Source organism: Curcuma longa, chromosome 4 (assembly GCF_044706935.1).
Source record: "Curcuma longa cultivar G26 ecotype Majalengka, Jawa Barat chromosome 4, ITB_CL_G26_1.1, whole genome shotgun sequence".
In the NCBI taxonomy this organism is placed as follows: domain Eukaryota; kingdom Viridiplantae; phylum Streptophyta; class Magnoliopsida; order Zingiberales; family Zingiberaceae; genus Curcuma; species Curcuma longa.
In genome coordinates this window covers 8,141,755-8,163,824 of record NC_133864.1, presented here as the reverse complement: position 1 = coordinate 8,163,824, position 22,070 = coordinate 8,141,755, and the positions used below count along the sequence as shown (strand labels likewise).

Sequence of the window (22,070 nt, the reverse complement as noted above, 5' to 3'; positions counted from 1 at the left end):
ATAAAACAAGTTTAGATATATTTTGCTTAATTCATTGAATATAATAAGTATTTATTTATTTTTTTAAATGTTCATGAGCCGCAATTATTTTTATAAGAATGTGAAAATAGGAATTTGAAGAAGGAGAAGGATAGTATTATAACGCCCTTAGAATTTGATAGGTTTTGAAAATTATCATAAATTTTATTTATGAGAAAGTATTTTTAAAACTTCAATTTTCTACTAATCTCTCTGTTTATTCTTCTAAATCGTATTTAAATAATTCGAAATAACTTTTTGAGCATTTTTTAATACAAAATAAAATAAACAGTCTTAAAAATTACCCTAATAGTAAATACTTCATTGGTTCACCTCGTTGGGCCCTTTTATTCCAAAAGGGGACCACGTTACTTGGTTTTTGGGCTTTAAATCGGCGAAACTCTGCGGAGTCGAGCACCGATCTTCGTCCAGGCCACTCAGCTCTCCTAGCGCTGCAATGGAAGCGTCGGATGCGATCGAGGGCGCGACGCCTGGAAGGGACGAGGGCGAGATACAAGGAAGGGACGCGGTAATGGAGCACGAAGCGCCGGAGCTCACGAAGATAAACTCGGGTACTCTTTTGCCCTCACCTCCTACTGTTCCTCTTTCATAATCCCGGAAGAAGAAAGGAGAAAAATGAGCGATAAGATGCCTCCCTCGAATCAAATTCACGATAATTTGTCTGCTTTGTATGAGGGAAAAAAAAATTCTTGTCCTATCATCTTGGGGGTAGGCTCAGCGGAGATAGGGATTGGAGGATTTAGCTTCGTTTGTTTGTTATTTCAGCTCGTCTATCCATCAATCAGGTAGGAATCTAGATCCTTGGATTTAAAACAGGCCGAGAAAAGGAAGCATAATAGTTCTTAGGATGATTGCTGAGTTTAGTGTTTTACTCTCTGAATCGGCTGAAACTGGATTACATAAATTTCAGTGCCAAAATGTTATGCTTTAGAGCTTATTTGTTTGTGTATATGGATTTTTGTATGATAACTGTGTTGATTTTAAGAGTAATGCGATGATGTACAATTTTATTTTGCAGTTGGATTTGATCTGAATAGGTTTCAGGAACTGGTAGGAGATGTACCAAATGACTTTGAAGCTTGGACTTCACTTATAGCACATGTTGAGAAAGCTCACCCTGTAAGTGGATTTCTTCTTGTTGTATATCTGCTTGTACAAATTTGTCTTCTTGTTTGCTTTTCCTGTTGTGCTTTATGACATTCTATGAACACCTTTATCCATTCTATATTTTATGTTTTCTGGTGTTTGAATAACATGAATCCTACAGGGAATTGGTTGCGATGATCTTATGGAAAGCTAAGATGTTAATGTCATTTGAAAACATTTAATTGCAACAAGAGATGACTTTGATGACTTTGATACAACACTGAAGTTCTCCTTGATTTCTAGAGAAGCGATGGTCATACTTGGTAGAAATCGAGACAAAAGGTAGAGAGAGACTAAGGGAGAGAGAAGGGCTCTCGGAGGAAAGCAACAAAGGGGATTGGAGCTTGATGTTGAATGACACGTGCTGTTGGGTTGCACAATGGGAGGTAGAGGAATTGGGGGGAGCAGGAGTGAGGAGTGAGGAGTGAGATGTGGAGAGAGAGGGAAGAAATATAAATAATTCAAATCCTCTTAAAAATTCAATTAACCTAATTAAAGATGAACAAAGAAGACTATCCTATATATAAACTTGGTTGATTCAATCCTAAATGAGCTAAAATAAGTCTAGATTCAGCATGGTTTGAACTTCTAATCACCATGTCTACTTGATAAGTTTGACTCAACTCTAAATTGACTTTCATTTGACCATAAAATCTAAATATTGGTTCACTTCTACTAAATTAGTCATGACAAGAATCCCTTTTCATGTTCTGACTTTTGTGACACTAGGACATCATGCAAGCAAGCAATGGAAAAAATAAACTTCAGCAAGATCATGTCAAGCTTCTTCTCCTCTACATGTCTTCTCTTAGCTTTGGTTGGGGCATGGAGGAGCAGATAAGTTCGACATGACACTTTGATTGAATAAAATATTATTTGATTAAGTTGAGAAAATATATATATTTTTCACTATTTTAATTCATTTTATTGGAATATCATTTAAAATACATGATGACTGCGATAGGTGCACTATTTGATCATATTAAAGTTTTTTTTTAAAATCTATCCATTTAGTTTAATTTGAAGGAATAATTATTTTTTTCAAATTTAAATTTGACTTTATTGAAAAAATTTGAATCCAAAATTTTCAAATTTGATCCTGTCAAGTCGAGTTAGGGTGTGTCTGTATCGAATTTGATATCTTCCATTTTTTAAAATATAAATAGATAAAATAGCTACAAAATTCAAATTCTAATTTAAACTCCAAATAAAATATTTTATGTCTCCAAAGTCTAAACATATTTTATGTCAGAGTGAGTTGAGTCTGACTTCAAGGTTTTTTTTTCCATATATAACAAGTCCCTTGTGTTTTTTTTCTACCTTTTTTATCCTAAGAAAATATTGAATTATATATTGTGCTCTTTAACGACATTTTCATGCAATGGATTGCAGAATGACATTGAACGAATCTGCTTGATTTATGATGCCTTCTTGTCTGAATATCCTTTATGTTATGGTTACTGGAATAAGTACGCAAATCACAAGGCACAACTCTGCACTTTGCATGAGGTTGAGGAAACCTATGAAAGGGCTGTCCTAGCAGTGCCATATTCTGTTGATATATGGGTAAAATACTGTAGCTTTGGTGCCTTAACATATGAGGATCCTATGGACATTCGGAGGTACAAGTTTTTATTGATGTCATTCTGTTGTTGCTGATTCATGCCAAATTGGACAAAATATAGGGAATTTCTAATCAAACATTAGTTTTTTATATGACAAGAACACAGTCGCCAAGTTACTTTGAAAAAGACAACCTTATTTTGCTAAAAGATCCTTTGATTGTGCATGTTTGTATTTGAGTAGGAGGCAAATAATTTAGCTTGCATTACTTTTTTGAAATTAATGTCTTCAAATTCATATGCCAGGAATGGTTGTATATAATCTTTGAAGCTTAATTTGTCAATCATTTTGTAAAATTCTGTAATTTATATTTAAATTGCTAAATTATTGATCAATGTGTATTCAATATTGATGTCCGTCTGCTAGTTCTTTTACAAAGAAGGTTTGATAGTGAACTTCATAGATGTAAAACATAAGTTCCTAATTTTGGTCAATATGATGTTTTCTTCTTGATTTCTGTTTTGCATAGCCTGATCAAGTGCTTAGTTATTTAGATATTAGTAATACAACCATGGATGGAATGCAATGGAGGTCCATATAGCTAACCTCAAATAACTAGGACAAGCATGACCTATGATGATTTGACCAATGATTTCCAAGAACCACATTAATATTACTCAAGGGTGGGTTGGTTGACCAATTTTGATCCTGAGTCGATTCTGATGGATAGTAGATAATCTTTGTTTATGTTAACAATTGAGAGAGATAAAATTGTATTGAAGTAATCAAAAGGAGTTAGATTATACCGTAAAAAGGATTCTCATATAAGACCAAGTTACTAAATATCTCATGTGAGACTATGCTTTGACATTGGTGACTATCTTCAAATGATATTTTGGCTGACTTGATGTCATCGTCAAAAGAGTTGATGTAGTTTCTGATCTGATTTAAAAACATCAGTAACACTTGGTTTCTTTAGTGGTCAAAATTTTGGAAGTTTTGAAATATACAGTTATAGAGTTAATAAGTTGTAAGTTTATGTTTTGAACTACACAACACAACAGAATCATTTACACTTTGTAGCGGTAGAAAAAAGTTATTTAGGAATTGGTTATCTGTTTACCAAATTTGTAGTGTTTGGAGATTGAGCTATGCTTGGGTCTTTAATAGGGACCCCAAGCTTTTGTTGTTAAAATATCTTTAAATTAATGAATTTTGAGTTCTGAAATTTATTATCTCTGTGAGATTGTTGGTTTTGGTGCTGCATGAATTGGTTTAAGGCTGCATTCCTGGTTCAGTACTTCATACTTCCTTTTTGTGCTTTCTCTTGGCTGCACTTTTCTTGCAAGTTGCAACAAATTCCTTTGCCTTATCACAACCTGTGACTTGTGCTAACTCTCTTCCTTCTCAAGTGTCAGCCAACAACCCAGCACGCCAAAAACATTCTCTAATTCATGTGTAGTTATCATCCCACAACCTCTCAATGTCTTCTGCCCATGGATATGTTGGCCTCCTTTAACCTGGCCCTTAGCTTGTTGGTGACCTGTACAGGTCTGGCTCACTGCAGAACCTGCAGAACTAGCAACAAGACAGACTGTATTTTTGTCTACATTGTCAAATTGGGTTCACTGTACAGGTCTGGATATCCGTGTCTCATTGTCAACATCAACCCAAGCGTCTTCCTTGTGAGAATCTCCCGTCAAAATCCTTATCCAGCAGCAGTTGTGCCTTGGAGCCCTAGTTTGCTTGCTGTAAGAAGCTACCTTACCTCTCTCTAGAGGAGAAGCTGTGTGCCTTAGAACCCTCTTCTGTTTGATTTCTCTGCCAGATAGTTACTGGTGACCATTACTAGCATGCCATGTGCCGCCTTTGCGCTGCATCTCAATCAGAACAGGACAGCTCATCTGTATTGGGTGATTAATCCTTGTCTGAATAATCTTTAGAACTTCATAGAACAAGAGTAGCTTCAGTTTGAGTCAATCTTCATGCAACTCATCTTCATCTGGTGTTGATGATGGCCATTGCATTGTCTTCTCTTTTGACACCTAATCACTTAACTAAGCTCATATAACCTCAAAAGGAATAGCCTAAATAGCCTTTTCTGTTTGTCAGAGACAAGGTTGAATTTCAGAAATCTATATATTGGAGCTATTTCTGTCTGCGCAATTTGCTATGAAGACCATTGTTTGGGTGGTCTATGAGGTGTGAATAGGATTTGGTTTGTATTCCAGGTCCGGATAGCTCTCATTTCAATTGCATGAAGAAGGTGCTAAGCAAGTGGCATTAGCTAAAATACGTGATTCATCTTATTTGTTCCTTCTCCTTCAAAGGGAGAATACAATAGAACATGAGCTTATTATTACATTGTGTGAGAAAGGTGTATCTTATGTGTGTGTGGTTTCATTTATTCAGCCCAGGTTCATTTTTGGATATAAAATACTACAGCATCTTAGGGTGTCTGAGTGTTAATTTTTGTGATTGAGTTGGAATATTCCAGGTTTGAACATCTGTGAGTAAGTCATTTGGAAAAATGGTCATATATCTCAATTTGGGATTAAATGTTATTGCTTGGGGAAATTTAGCTAATTTTTATTGATAAAACAGTTCTCTGTTTTATATGCTTATAAATTATAGTGTTTCCAAATTCTTTTATTCAAGGATACTTATGATCCCCTCTTACCAGATTATATGAGCGAGGCTTATCATTTGTTAAGAAAGATTACTTTTGCCATCAGTTGTGGGACAAGTATATTGAATATGAGTATTCCATTCAGCAATGGAGTCACTTAGCTCATCTTCACATTAGAACTCTGGTATTTCCCACAAAGAAATTACAGAGCTATTATGAAAGGTACATATTTTATCCTGCATGACCTTCATCTTTCAAGTTTTGTGTTCTATTCTCATGTCAATGACGTTGCAAGATGCTGCTGCTACAGCTTATCATTTGCTCATTGGAAAATCAATTTCTTTGTTACTAAAACTGGCTATTCCTATTTCTTCTTTATCACCAGTAGTGTAAAGTCCCAATCACATAAATGTGATGTCCAGTAATTCAGACGCTTTATTTCGATACCTTCTTTGTTAATTAGTGCATTGAGTAGATTATTCAAGACATGGCATTAGCAATCATGTTAAAATAACTTAATTGCACTGGGTGGAAAATTTTCAGATTTAAGAAGTTGGTTGATATATGGTCTCAAAAGATGGGTTGCCAGCAGGACCTTGAATTGCCAATAGAAAGCATCCCATTGAGTCAAGGAATGACAGATATTAAGGATAATGAATATTTAGAAATTTCCAACCTCATCAAAGAATTTATGGATCAGAAAGGTGATCATTCAAAGATGGCATTTAGAAAATACTTATCCCTCGGAGATCAACTTTACAACAGATCAAGACAGATAGATGAAAAGATCTGTTGCTTTGAAGCACAGATCAGGAGAAGATATTTCCATCCGAAGCCACTGGATGCTTGTCAAATAGACAACTGGCACCAGTATCTTGACTTTGCTGAGATGCAAGGAGATTTTGATTGGGTATGAAAATTTTTTTATGCTAATTAAATATAACTTGCTATGTTATGATGCAAATCACTTTTTCTTTTGACAGACAGTAAAACTTTACGAGAGATGTTTAATTGCTTGTGCCAGCTATTCAGAGTTTTGGGTTCGGTATGTTGAGTTTGTGGATGCAAATGGTGGCCGTGAGATTGCAAATGATGCACTTTGGCGAGGATTGACTATCTTTCTTAAGGTATCAAACTAGTGATTAGCTCAATCACCCCGACTACTTTTTTTTCTAGAGTGTTAGATACATAATTCGTCACTCCAAAGAAATTATTTTTTTTCCTTTTTCCCATTGGGGTAGTCGAAGGGCAGCCTTGGCGCAACGGTAAAGTTGTTGTCATGTGACCTTGTGGTTACGGGGTTGAGTCGCCGAAATAGCCTCTTGCAATGCAGGGTAAGGCTATGTACAATAGACCCAATGTGGTCCAATTCTTCTTTAGGATTCCGCATTGGTGGGAACTTCATGCACCGGGTTGTCATTTTTTCTCTATTGTGGTAGTGGAATTAAACTACAGTGTTATAAATGTTCCTAGGAGTCAATGTTTTGTTATTTTATTTGTATATATCATATTAACTCTATTTTAAAAGTTCTATCTCTTATCATGAAATATGATTTTTGTCTGAAAATAGTTATAAAAATATGTAGTTATGGGCCTTTGGGTGTGCCACCGTTTTACAACTATTCATCAATTAATTTTTTCTCTTTTATGCTGATATTTGCAACCCTGTTTGTTTCCAACTTCTTCTACATGCTGTGGCTCACCATGTTGTTTAAATAATATTTTCATGTTTCATAAAACTTTGATGTCTCAAATTTTGGTATTGGATCATCTATTAGATATCTAAGGTGGGACTTTTTAACTGGAATGACTGTGATAGTGTCCAAGTTATAAACTTTGGTAGCTGAATCCTCGTGAACTATTCTCTTGGCTATCCTTTGTTGCGTTTAATGAATGTCCAAGGCAGAATCCTCGTGAACTATTCTCTTGGCTATCCTCTGTTGCCTTTAATGAATGCCCATGGCTTGAGATCTCCTTTGGATGTTGGACTGTGGTGGCTGATCTTAATGAACTTGTTCCTATGCTGATTGGCATACCATTTTTCAGTAAGTGTTGGTGTCTGTCAACATTGATCAAGAGGAATAAAAAGAGGGAGCAGAAAGGAAGAAGGGGAGGCAGTGGAGAATGGTTTTACTTCTGGCTGCCATGGCTAGTGCACCTTATGTTTCTGTTCCCCAAAGAAGGCAGTTATCCTTACCTTCCTACCCAATAAGGTCACATGCTGAACCTTCATCAATACTCTGCCATTTGGATCAGCGCCAATGCTTATCCTCTGATATAGTTTCACGGATGCCTCGTCATTTATTAAGATCATCATGTTTCAATGAAGTTTCAGTGCTGGCTCATGCATGAAGGCATTTGATAAAACAAAGATTTAGAACTATGCTAACATTCGTCAACAACCTTTTGGATAAGTAGCTTCATCGAGTGATGGTTAATTCTGAGATAACTAGTATTTGGTTGTCTTATTTGCCAGTTTGATTTTGAAATCCTACCATTAGAGCAATTATGACAAGTGTACATTCTTTGAATTTGTGTGGAGAGTGCTATGTTTTGTTCCTCTTTCATTGTGGATGTGTTAATCTTTTGTTTCATTAAAATATTTCTTTGTGTTGTTGCCAGTAGAGAGTTCCAGCTTTCCACATCTACAGTGCCATGTTTAAGGAGAAAATTGGTGATTTTTCTGCTGCACGTACTCTAGTTAAGCAGGGTCTGGATTTGGGTTCTGACTTCATTGGTACTGTTAAAAAGCAGGCAAACATGGAAAAGCGTCTGGTATGTTAAAACTCCATTAGTATAATGCCTCAAAAGATAGAACCCTCATGAACTAGTATGTTCCATTTTATGCAGGGAAACACTGAGGTAGCTTGCCAGACATATGAACAAGCAATTGAGTTGGCTAAAGAAAACAGGAATTTTGATATTATTCCAAGTCTCTACTATAATTTTGCTCAATTTACATTTGCGGTAAGTCTGCTGGAACGCTGTTGTCATGTGTTCCACATATTTATTGCCTTCCTATTTATTTATTTATTTTTGTCTTGGTTAGGTTTGTTATTTTAGAGGAGTTATCGATAAACAATTCTATTCTTATGTTGAAAAAAACTATCCCCTTCTAAAATCAAATGATTCCAAAATGCTATAACTGTATTAGGTGTTGGATCTACAAGAAATGAGCTAACTAGACCTGAATATGTTTACAGATGACCAATAGATGCAGTAATTGGATGAGTCCATTTTCATTAATGTTTAAGTGGAGATATAGGGGATTTGAAAAAAAAAAAAATCTTTACTAGATACACTAAAAAATATTTTAAATGCTTTTGATTTAATCAGGATATTGGCATGGTTGGTGCTTAATGCAACAGAAGTTGAGTTGTTGATCCCAATTAGTTGGATTGGCACAAATTTTAGTTACCGTACAGTTGACATTTGTGCCAACACTAGATTTAGTCATTGGCCATTCAATATGCATCTGACTCTGCATTGAACTTGTGGAAGATGGTTTCTTAAAAATATGAATTTTGTATATGATTTTTATTGACTTAGAAAAAAAATTATGATGGAGTCTCTAAACAACTATCATGATCACTTTTACAGAAGTTAGTAATAATGTAGGATAATATAATGTTTTGTGTTAGAGCTACAGGAAGTGAGACAAATAGTTTTCTATAATTGTAGGTTTACAGCAGTCATCTCCTTTGCTTATTTTAATAACATGGTTGGTAAAATAGTTCATTCCATATTTATGGTTTGGGATTATGGTAAAATGAAATTTTAATATATAATGATATACTATTAACAACTACATTATTAATTGAATGCCAACATAGTATAAGTTAACAATATGATGTTATTAATAACTATTGTATTAATAATTTGATTATGAAATTATGTATTAGTCATCTTCCATTGATAGCCTAATATTTTTTTATTTAATATTATAGTATACCCATCTTGTTTATAAATAACTATTAAAAATAACCTTACCATTTATAACAATGTAAGCTTTATTGAATAATTCCCTCTTGTTGATAAGATGTTTAAACAAATAATATCAATTATTAATAGTGCCATAATAATTTATTAAATTATATCATATTAAATTTAAACTCATCTTATTACCATACAATTATTAATGCATATTTAGATTCCTATCAAGAGCATGCTTCATAATTAATAAAATCCTTAACTTATTAACATAAGACTATTATTATATAATTTTTAAACAAAATAATACCGTGTCAATTTAGTATATCATATGATATTAAATTCAATATGTTAAATAGAATTATTACACAAATTAAATTTCTATTTAATACAAAGCTGCAGATTATTAAAGGAGAATACCAGATTATTTAATTAATAATTAAAAGATAACATTATTATCAAATAATTCACTATTATACTTTCGTAAAAGTATATGATTATTTAATTACTGATATATCGCATGAATAACAATATCTGAATAATAAAATTAGATAATAATCAACAATATTATCATAATTCATAAGATTTTGATTCTATATGTAATTTATATTAATGTCATCAAACCCTATTTAGTGAAGAGCTTACCTTTAGTTATATATTAATGATCGTATATTGATAGGTTATGTATATTAACCCTTTCCTTGGAGTTCTCTTTACATATCTAAAGTTGTGATGCACAACATTCAAAGTGTTGTTGTGTGGGTATTGCATAAATTGACTCATAAAAAGTAATACCAGGGTAAGAGAAAGGTAAATAAGCTTATCAACTGGTCGAGCTTATCAACTAGTCATATATTCCCTTGCCACCTGAAGGGTCATTTTCATTCTCCCTCCACTTTCAGTTTCCCATGAAACTGTTTCCTAGCATCTTTATCCATTTCCAAAGCACCATCTATCATCTTTTCTGAAGATTGATCCTGAAATACATAATGAGAGTTATTTTGTTAACTGAAATTTATTGCAACTATAGAACAGAAACCCGGACAATGTGCATTCATAAGAGTATTTTAAAGTATTTGTGTGCTGTGGAAGCTTTCAGGTTATAGGTGGTACTTAACTGAGTTTGACTCAACAACCTGTGAAGACAATCCAGTTGTTTATTATTTAAGCTCGAGTTAGTGCTTTTTTCCATCTCATTCAACTGTATTGGCACTTGGCCATCATTCTACCCCTTTTTTTTGGCTTTCAATTTGCTTGTTTACCAAATATTTCTAGCAGATCTCCCCAGTTTGATGGGATGTCTGCATAAATATAGCAAGCGCATAACCTGATTGGGGATGCACTAGCACCGAGCATGACCCATCTTTCTGCTCCTCTCTCTTTGGACTTCAGCATTTCATCAGGATCAATATTAAGTTCTTGAACGAAGTCAAAAGACTTTCTTTCTCTAGAATCTTGCTATTTCTGATCAGCAATAGGACACTCCCACTTTGGATCATAAAAAATATCCATTTCTGGCCGTACCTCTATCAGGGCATTATAGTACTTGGTAGCTGCTAAGAGTGTCCTGCCGAGTTATGGATAGCAGACTGAATCTCAAAACACTGAGCTGTGTTTCAATATTGAATCGGAGTAGATATATTGGACAAGCACCCAATTTCTTTAAGCAGATTTGTATGAGACGTAGGTGTTTCCGATATTTGACTCCACTGCGTTCAATAGATGGAGGTCGCCAAGTTCCAGTGCGATAGCCATACTTCCTTTGCCTTTGATTATGAGAAGAACAATTGAAACTAGGGGTGAATATTCGGTTAAAACCGAATCGAACTGAACCGAATTAACCAAAACCGAACCAAACCGAATTTTTTTGAACTAACCGAACCGACCGAATTTTCAAATAAAAATCGAACAAACCGAACCGATAAAATATCGATTAATTCGGTTTTCGACCAAATTAACCGAAATAACTGAATTTTTTAAATATTATGAGAGATTTACCAATTAATTAGGGATTTATAAATTCACTTACTTAGAAATTTATAAATTATTTTTTTTATTTTGATTAATTCGGTTTAACCGAATAAGAAATTTTAAAATTGAAACCGAATTGAATTAACCGATTTTTTTTAAGAAAAAAAACCGAATTTCCGAAATAACCGAACCAAATTTTGAAATTTGGTCGGTTCGATCGGTTTGTTTGGTTTAACTGAATTTTTGCTCACCCTAATTGAAACCATTCTTGAAAGTTTTTTTGTGTCGGTAATCTTCAAAGAATTAAGAAGGTGGAGGGTTGGGTATGAGACAGCTGATGGTGCAACGGAGGTAGCAGTATAATTTGCCATTGTTTCTATTCATCCCAGAGCTTGAGCTTTTAATAACATGAAAGAAGAATTGGAATATTATAATGAACAATTTAAAAATTCCATTTTTTAATGGGTATAAATACATGTTTTATTATGCTACATCAAAAATTAGATTCTATGTTAAAAAATAGAAAGAATCTCTAAACTAGAGGGAAATCTCACAATTATGGGTGGCTAAAGCAGGTAAAAGGAAATTTCTAAAGAAAATCAAATTATAATCCCACTAATTTGGTATTTCTTCTACTGCCTTTCCGACTTTACGAAATAGTAGTTTTAGATTTTTTTGGATTTAACCAAATGGAGATTATCATCAATAGAATAAAAATGGAATGGTTGAAATGGAAAAGAGCTTGTGAGGCTTGAGTGATCATGAGAAATTTTTTTATAAGATTGCGAACGATCTGTTGTAATTTATGAATTGAAAAGTTGGGTATTAGTAAGCAACACGAACAAAGAGATGTGATTGTTAAGATGGATGTGCTGTTGTTAGAATAGAAAACACAAAATAAAAAAAATAATATCACAAAATAATTAGATGTTGATCTAATAGATTATAAAATAAGAGAAAATAGGTGGAGATAATATGAAAATATGAAGGAAAGAATCAATTAAAATGGAAGATGTAGGAGGTAGAAGATATCAAACAAACTTTAATTCATGTAAGTAAAAATGTGTTTTATCAATTTGAATATGTGAAATGCCTTTGCCTAGAGCTTGATTGAAGGTTAAGATTCGTATAGTCAACTTGTTGATGACGACGACAATTTTTGTTTATATACCACTTTGCATTAGTTGTTTTTTTATGTATGTACTATTTTGCTTCAGTTTCATTTCTCAATAAATGTTTTCAAGAATAATTGTTCTTCTTAATAGAATTTTCTTTTCATGAGTTGCTTACCTAAGAAGCACATTGAAGAAAGTCAAAAAATTTCTGTATAATCAGTCATCTCAATAATTTGAGATTAGTGACCTTAATGTATTTCTTAGTCCATGTTTTCTTCAGGCAAGTGGTAGCATTGACGCTGCTAGAGGAGTTTTCATCAAGGGTTTTCAGCAAGCACCGTGTAGAGCAATACTAGAGGTTCTATTTTTTTTTTTAATTGATTTAATTGGATTATATTCTATAGACCTGCAATCATATATATATAGTGCCTGATTGCGTGTTGACTGCCCTAACTCCAAAATAGCATTAACCTCTATGTCTCACCTAGATGTTTTGGCTATGTTCATGATGTTTTTGATGCTTGATATCATACATTTTTTCTTCCATGGAACGTATTTCTTCCTATTTCTGTGTACCTTTTGTTTCCTAAACTGCTACTCACTTGTTTTTTGTTGGATATTCCCATATTTGGCCAATATGCCTCAAGTTTCTAATGGTTTGCTTTGCATACGCTTTAGCCAGTGGCCTAGTGCTATTCGATTCAACGCTAGTATAGTTTTTTTTTCCAATGCTAGTTTGTTTTGATGTTGCACCTGCGTTTAGATACTTATTTTGTTCCTTTGACATGTGTGATTGTCAGTTCTTCAGAAAGGGAAGAGAATTCCAGAGCTGAAGTGGTTAACACTGTATACTTTTACATTCTGACACATGCAAATGGGATTGGGACTGGTTCAAGTAGTCTGACTTAAATTAATTAGAAGTACAAATTTTAAATTATTCACACAGGCAAGATTTGGCTGCAAGATATCCTGATTGAACTCTAATATCTGTTGGAACAACTATATAGGGGTTTTATTTGGTTTACTTACCCTAAAAATTCAAGTTGTTAACCAGAGGCTGATCTCCATCTATATGTAATGAAATTGTACTCAACATAGCTCACTGTTGAAAAAGCGCAAACCACAGAGTTTGGAGTGTGGAATTCGATTTTTTTTTGTTCATGTATTTTTTTCTGATTGATAAAAATTTCTCTATTCAATGTTTACTTCTTTCTAATTTATGTTTATGTAATATCTCTTTAAATCTGATTTATTTTACAGGGACTGATAAACTTTACAACCATTCATGGCAGTGCTTCTGAGATACCTATTATTGATGTGATAATTATGAATGCATTAGAACCAGGATCAAGTGTATTTCAAGCTTTGAGTGATCAAGATCGTGAAGACATTTCTAGTTTATTCGTAGAGGTTAGTTGTCCTCTTTTACCCGGTAGAGTTCATTGATTAATTAAAAGGAAAGGTTGAATATTCTGTTGATTAATTGATATCTTCCTCAATGTTCCTTCCATATTCCTTTTTTAATGAGTATGCAATAAATAAGTAAATTACTGATTGACATGATAGATGTCTAATTTTGTGCCAAATTTTGCTTAGGTTATTCCATCTGCATTTTTGGTAGCAATCACATATCTTATTTTAATGGGGGGAAATATATTTCAGATGGTAGTTGTTAAGAAGCAACTGATTCCATGATTAGCTTGAACATTTTGGAGAACACATACTTGGAAATGGCTTAAGTGCAAGATTCAAATTTGCACTGGCAATGCAAAATGTCACAGCCCAGTGTCTAAATGACCCAAGCTGATTGGCTGTCTCCTAACCAAACTCTTCTATGCTTGTTTGCTTGCCATTGCCAGTTGTAATCTAATATCTATACCTCCACGAGACTCTCCCTTTGTTTCTTCCGTCTCACAAGCCCAATGGATGTTTGTCCTCCTCTTCGCTCTAACATACGTTGTGAGATCTCATCTCACAACAGTTTTCGCACCTTGCTCACCTCCAATATCATGTTTCTCTGCCCTGCGCTCCAACATATTAGGGGTTCTAGAAATGAGAGATTAGGGTTCTATGTAAGGTTTTCTCCTCCGCTCTTTCTTCCTCTATTTCTCTTTTTCCTCATTTTGATTTCCTTCTAAGAAGGTGCCATGTTCGGCTTGTTAGACTCTTATTTCATACACGCACCCATGTGGAGTTGACATAGGTACGGGAGGGAGAAATGTTGAGTTCAATTAACATAGGTGAGATCTTGTGAGGAGCCTATTGTGGCAGGGAAGTCGCCATATGCAGGCAGGGACGAATCAACATTACTAGTGGAGGAGGGCTCCTCCACATCAGTTGGTCTTCTGAAGTAAAGGTTCAGGCAGTGAGGTGGTTCGAACTGCAGTGCCGCCATTGTCATTGGCAGGAAGGGCATTTTTTGTAGAGGATGTTGTAGAGCTATAGATATGGAGGTGTCAATTTGTTCCATTTGTCTACAATCCAGCAGTGCAAATGTCGGTAGGGGAAGGGATCTTGAGGGAAAAAAAAGGAGGGGTCTTGTCTGAGCATTGAGGCATAGGACTGCGGAGAGCAAGTAGGTGGCAGTGATGGTTTATGGGGATGCCATGTATGATAAGTTGCAACATTTGGTGTAGAGAGCTTGAGGAATGGTCAAGTTCGAGACAAGGGAACGAGAGCACACTAGAAAGTATCAAACATCGAATTAGAAAATTCATATCTGATTCCACTTGATGCAACACCAATATGAACAAAAATCACTAGGGAAAAAAAATCAAAACTGAAGAAAATTCAAATTATATTAATCAAAAGATGAAATAGCAAGGAGTTGAGATCTTTTTAAAGGCATAAACAATGCCAAATGCTCCTTAAAACACGGTTAAATTAACTTATTTCTAAAAGAGCTTTATCAAGCTTGGAAATAAATACTCTACACTAAATAACATATTCTTAAAACAATAATTAAAACTATCTAGTTTGCTTTGACTTGGAAAAAAAACACTACGACTATTAAAATTCATAAAATTTAAAACTTCCTACTCCATATTTAAAAACTTCCTAATTAATTTGCATCAAATATTTAGTTCTTGTTTGATGCACAGATGGACACTTCTATGCACGATCCACAAATATAATGAAGAATATAATGAACATTTTGTGATTAGCTTATCCGTACAACTTAGCTTATGTACTGCTGATTACTTATGATTGCTACCAGCAGTTTGTAGACCTTTATGGGGATATTCATGAAGTCAGAAAAGCATGGGATCGGCATAGAAAACTCTTCCCACATATCATGGATCTGTCAGCAAACCATGCATCCTCAGAGAATAGCACTGTGAACAAGAGCATGAATGCAGGTAATGGACCAGGTATGGATCTTATTTGTAATGGTTGCATTGTTAATAGCAACCTTGCTCGAGATAGGCAGCAAACTACCAATTTGCCAGTACAATCTAGTTATGATATCCTTGAAGAAGTGGATGTAACTGGCAAGCTAAATTTAGAGATAAATAGAACTGGTACACAGGAAATCCAGTTAACTGATGCTAAAATAATGGAGCAGTCAGTGAAACAGAGTGGATCACACAATGTGGCCAATGAGCAAGTTCATGAAACTAATCCACAATGCTCTAAGATTGAAGATAATCATGAACCTAATTTTGATGGCCTCAGGCGGCTACCGTCACTCGATAATCTTTCACTAAAATCTCCAAATGTTAACAATCTGCCAGTGATCTCAACAACTCTGATTGACTCGGAGCTTTCTGAAGAGGTAATTACAGTAGTTAGCAGCAGCAAAGTGCAGCATGGTGAGGATGCAGTTGAGGCATCTGAAGTCCATGTACCTGTGATACTAGACAGAAAATCAAGCTCATCTTCTCACCCAGATCAGTATAATGAATCCTATTCGTTTCAAGCTGCTGGGTCTCCTGCCATAGAGGCACAACTGAAATTTCATCAGCAATTCAATCCTCAATCACAGTCCAACTCGAAACATGAATTACCACCTAATACCATTGCATCTCCACAAAGTGCCAGTGGTGGAGGAAGCTGGGCACAAAACAACAAAAGGAAACAGAATCCTGAAGATGCCACATCACCTGATGGGCATATCCAAATCCAAGTATCAGAGCATCAGAATTGTCAGGTTCAAGACACGGCACAATACTCTTTGGGTGGAAATAGCTCACAGCTTCCTCCTGATCAATTTCATCCATATCAATCTCAGGCTTGGTCTAACACACAAGCTCCACAGGCTAGCCAAACCCAAGTTCTATATCAGATGGCTGCTGCTCAAGCTTACCAAACTACCAATCTTGCTTGGACTGGACAAACCATGCAGCATCAGGGATTGGTATATGTGCAGCCCCAACCTAGCTCTCAACCTGCGTCTCAAACCCAGACTTATGCTTATCAGCAACTAAACCAGAACAGTGAACAGTATGGATATACCCAAAGCGGCCAAGTATTTAATCCTCAAATCTGGCAATATTATCAGCAACAGTTGTACTACCTGCAGCAGCAGCAACAGCAATGGCAACAGCAACAGCAATCACAGCCGCAGAACCAGCTGACACCTAATTCCTCAGATCTGTTATCACAGGCTGAACAGGTACAACAACAGCAAGAAAAGAAGTCTCAGCAGATGCCAACACGGAGCCAACAGCTGGTTATTCAACTACAGACGAAACAAAACCAAAAAACTAACCAGCAAGTGCATGAACATGCTTCTTCACCTGAACAACAACATAACCAACCACATCAGCAGCAGCAACAAGCATTGCAACTTCAGCAACAAGATGAACAGGCTAATCAGACTCAGCATCAGCAACAAGCATCGCAACTTCAGCAACAAAATGGACAGGCTAATCAGACTCAGCATCAGCAGCAAACATCCCACATTCAGCAACAAAATGAACAGGCTAATCAGACTCAGCAGCAACTTCTCTATCTCCAGCACCAACAGCAACAGCAACAAATATATATGCAACAGCAGCAGCTCTACCTGCAGCAACTCTATCAACAACAGTTATTCCAGCAGCAACAGCAACAAGTACCACAGCAGCTGCAGCAGTATCAACTATTCCAGCTGCAGCAGCAACTATTCCAGCTGCAGCAACAACAGCAGCCGACAATTGGTACATCAGAAGTTCAAGTTCAGCAGGTAGGTGATTTTTTTTAAGAGCGTTATTCATGGACCTATCGTAATTATTATTGGACCATATCATCAACAAATGTCAGTTTACTTCCTATCTAATATTTGTATGGTTCATTGTATATAGTTTATAAAGGCAATATTTATCATATCTAATGTATTATCTGGAGTTAAATAATATACACAATAACTTGCACACCTCAAGACTTAACCTACTAATATATAGGGTCAAGAATATGGGTCTCCAATTACTGGACTCTAGTTATGCATTTGTTGCAGCTAACAATTGCTGTTTGTTTTCTGCGTGTTTTTCTAGTTAATGTTATATTGGCATTTAATTTTAACAAACCTTGCGTGAGTATCATAGGAAAAATCTATCTCAAACTCATGTGGAGTCTGTTGGATGCAAACATATTAAATGTATCATAGTTTGACTTGAATAGCCTAAATGTCTGCCCAAGTTCTAAAACCCATAACCAAGCAAAACCAAGTCATTTAGGCTCATGTATATTAATCCTAATTGAAATACAGCTAAAAATCTAATGGGGCCTCAAACTGGATGTTGTCCCTAAATATGGCTGATATCTATGAGACTTAAATGAGTAGAATTTAGTATATTAACAGGTTGTACTGTAGCAAGACATGCTTCTTTTCCCCTAACATGTGCAGTGTGGCTGAATTTGTATGTGCGCTTCATGGTTATATTGATTTTTGTGAACAAAGTCTTTATTTGCCTATAAATTCTCAGACTTGATAAGGTGGTCGCTTATTATGGTTTCCCCACTTCTTGAGAAGCTTGGACATTGCTGGTAGTATTATTAGGGAATAGCTGTTGGGTGACCTAGAGGTCACGGGTAAATCCTGAACAGTTGAAATGTGAAATCTTCTGCACCAGGCTGCCCTTTTTTAGCTGTTGGGTGACTTTAATTTGAACAGTTGAAATGTGAAATCTTCTCATTTAACAATGTGTTATGAGTATGTATGCAACCGAAAATTTCATCATTGACATTCTACATCTTATATTTCGAGTGTCTGATTATGCAATCTCTTTTGTAGGGTGAAGAGTCTAAATCTCAGAAAGTTGAGCAACCCGAGCGTTCTCATTCCTCCACCCCCCAGAGGACTCCCACGCACTAAAATCAAAATCTCCACTCAAGATTTCGTGGTTTGGTGCCTACTTATGAATTTGCCATAACATCAGCTTAGAAGAGTAGCACATGTTTCACTCTTGTCATAACACCAGCTTACAGGTTTTTTTGCCAACTAGGAGAGTCTACACAAAAGTCTCGAATGAATTAAACCAAGTCAATCATCAAGGCTTTGCAAATGCTCGATTAAGTTATCATCCACCTTAAGTGCATCTACTGACAGATGCATGTTGCTTCATGTGTAACATGTCTCTAATCTTTGCAAGCACTATGTTGTAGTTTCACTTGATTATATGATGCTATATGAACAATGCTACTGGCAAACTAGAGTATTAATTATTCTTGTCTCCTTTTTTCAATCACTTGCTTTGGTATCTGATGGTTAGTCCTGTCTTTTTTTGCTGTATTAATAAATCTGATGCCCTCATTTGTTAGATCGCTTGTTAAATCTTTTAGGATAAAAATTAAAAGAACACCTCTTATTTTCCATCTTAAAAATATCTATATAAATAGGGTTGTAAATGAGACATAGATATGTAGAGTCAAATTTTGTGTTTGTTTAAGTTTATTTGATAAGGTAATTGATTCGAGATAACTCGAGCTTAAAATAAATTAAACTTTTGAAATGGAATGTAAGGTCAGTTTTGGTTTTTTATGAGTTTAAGTTTTATTTGTTTAGATATTATTATCTTAAATTTAATATTTAATTTTATTTATTCATTTTAAAGGAGAGATGATAGAGAAATTGAGAGAGATATCTTACATAGAATACAAGTAAAATGAATGGAGATGGTTGAAAGAGAGGAGAGAGAGAGGATTGGGAGAGGAGAGAGAGGAGATTGAATGTTTTATGTGATTGTAAAGTATTTTTAAAATTTAAAAAGAAGTTTTATAAAACAACACTTAAACTTGTTAAGTTATATGGTATTGAAAGTTAGGTTATGACTTAGTATATGAGTAGAAGATGAGAGTTGCAGAGAGGAAGATGTTAAGATGAATGTATGAACATACGAGGATAGACAGAATAAGAAATGAAAGTATTAAAGAGAAAGTCAAAATTGTTTCTATTCAGAGAAACTTTAAAGAGACACGTTTAAGATAACATTATATTTAGATAATCAATAAATGCTTCAGTTAGGTGATGTGAAATTATAACAAATATGTATATTAAACAAGGAAGAGAAAGATAAAAAAAGACTTAAATTAATAATAATAAAATAAAATAAAATTTATTTAAATATAGATAATGATATATAGTAGGTGATAAAATCTCATGGCGTAGAAAGATTCATATAGCCAATCCCATCTAGTGACATACAGTTTGGTTGTTTGGTTGTTGTTCTATTTGTTAGTTTTCGAAGAGTTTTTTTTAAAATTTTTTTATAAGTTTATATAACAGTTTTATCATTTTATCCATAAATATAATTCAAAAATAGTTTATTAATAAATTATTCAAATTTATTTAATTAATTAATCTTATATACATTAAATGAGCATATTACTTGGTTAATATTTAGGTGATTTACAATCTACTTGCTAGTTAGTGATAAATCTTTAGGTGATTGACAATCTAGAGAGAGGACTCAGCAGGAGAATCTTTCCTTCTTTATAAAGTCAACGCCCATCTATCTGTTTTGTGCATCTCAGTGAAACCCGCCGCCGCCGCCGCCGCCGCCGCCGCCGCCGCCCTCCACCTCAAATTCCAATCTGGATCTCCACCTCTTCTTCCTTCCCATGGCCGCCATGGGGCACTTGATCCCCATGCTCCACTTGGCCCGCCTCTTCGCCGGCCGCCGCGGCGTCCGCGCCACCGTCGTCGCTCCCTCCTCCCTCATCCCTCTCATCCAGCCCACCCTCCGCCACCCCATCCAGCTCCTCCCGCTCGGGAAACTCGCTCTCATCACCCACCCTACGAACAACATCGCCACGCCCGAAATGGCCGCCGAGATCGACCGCCTCGAGGCGCCGTTCCTGCAGCTCCTCCGCGACCACTCCGCCGACTGCGTCGTCGCCGATGTGCTCTACCCCTGGGCGTCCTCCGTCGCCGAGGAGCAGGGCATCCCTCCTGGAGACCCTCATCCAACTGGCCATTCCCGACCACGACGACCGGCAGCCCTTCCTGCTCCCCGGCCTTCCGGACGAGATCCACCTCGCACGGCCGCAGCTCCCGGACTTCGTAATACACGCGAGCGACTTCCTGAAACGTGCGTCAGCCGGCGGCGCGCGACGTTACGGAAAGATCGTCAACACCTTCGACGATCTCGAGCGGGACTACATCGCACATGCCAAGAAATCCGGCGGCGGCAGGATTTGGTGCGTCGGTCCCTTGTCCCTCTCGCAACCGAAGGAAGCGGCTTTCAACTTCTCCGACGAGCTCATGCGATGGCTAGATTCCAAGAAACAGGGCAATTCGGTGCTCTATATCTGCTTCGGCAGCCTCGGCCTGCTCGTCGCCGCCCAGCTCCGGGAAATCGCCCTCGGCCTGCTGGCCTCCGGCGTCGAATTCGTCTGGGTGGTGCGCGACGCCGGCGACTCGGCGGAGTGGCTGCCGGAGGGGTTCGACGAGGGGGTGATCGGGGCGGGGAAGGGAATGATCGTGAAAGATTGGGTTCCGCAGCCGTCGATCCTGAACCATCCGGCGGTGGGCGGATTCGTGACGCACTGCGGGTGGAACTCGTGCATCGAAGCGGTGGCCGCCGGCGTGCCGATGGTGACGTGGCCGCTGCACTCGGAGCAGTTCTTCAACGAGCGGCTGCTGGTGGACCTGCTCAAGATCGGGGTGCCGGCGGGCGCGACCGTGTGCAGCAACAAAGCCGAAGAGAGGAACTTGGTGTCGGCAGAATCGTTAAGGAAAGCGGTGGCGGAGGTGATGGGGAGCAGCGAGGAGGCGGAGGCGAGGAGGAAGAGGGCGGCGCGCCTGCGAGAGGCGGCGGCCAAGGCGACGGAGGTAGGCGGAACGTCTTATGCGGACATGGACCTTCTGCTTAACGACTTGATTAATCTGAAAGCCAATAGACTAATCGCTCATTAATCGTGTAATTACTGAAATTATATATATATATATTCTGAGGTCCAAAAAAAAGTCAGATCATATTCTCCATTATTGTCGCAGACAACCAGAAATGTCAAATCATATTCAATGGGTTGCCTCAAATAACTAGACAAGCCTGATCATATACAATAATAATTTATGATTGTGGGAAAACTCTCCTAATTATTGAAATTATATACGTGAAGGACCTTATCTCAAGTGGTAAGTATGAAGTTCCCGGGATAATGGTGCAACAGTAGGACATCTGGGTTGTAATTCAGGGATCCGCAGTTCGATCTCCAGCTACGGCGTATTTGCAAAAATTTTCTTTCAAATGGAA

At 36.6% G+C, this 22,070-nt stretch overlaps 1 protein-coding gene and 1 pseudogene across 1 annotated transcript; both read left to right on the top strand.

Moving 5' to 3' along the window:
• Nucleotides 1-475: 475 nt before the first annotated feature.
• Nucleotides 476-18,990, top strand: LOC141827714 (uncharacterized). The gene is made up of 12 exons (XM_074715032.1): nt 476-590; nt 1,058-1,158; nt 2,578-2,807; nt 5,432-5,599; nt 5,921-6,287; nt 6,361-6,504; nt 8,003-8,152; nt 8,228-8,344; nt 12,674-12,751; nt 13,654-13,803; nt 15,614-17,560; nt 18,608-18,990. Exons 1-12 carry the CDS (start codon nt 476-478, stop codon nt 18,686-18,688), a joined length of 3,648 nt encoding a protein of 1,215 aa, XP_074571133.1. The 3' UTR covers nt 18,689-18,990.
• A 1,359-nt stretch (nt 18,991-20,349) lies between these two features.
• LOC141827027 (scopoletin glucosyltransferase-like) lies at nt 20,350-21,730 on the top strand (annotated as a pseudogene).
• The last annotated feature ends 340 nt before the right edge of the window (nt 21,731-22,070 follow it).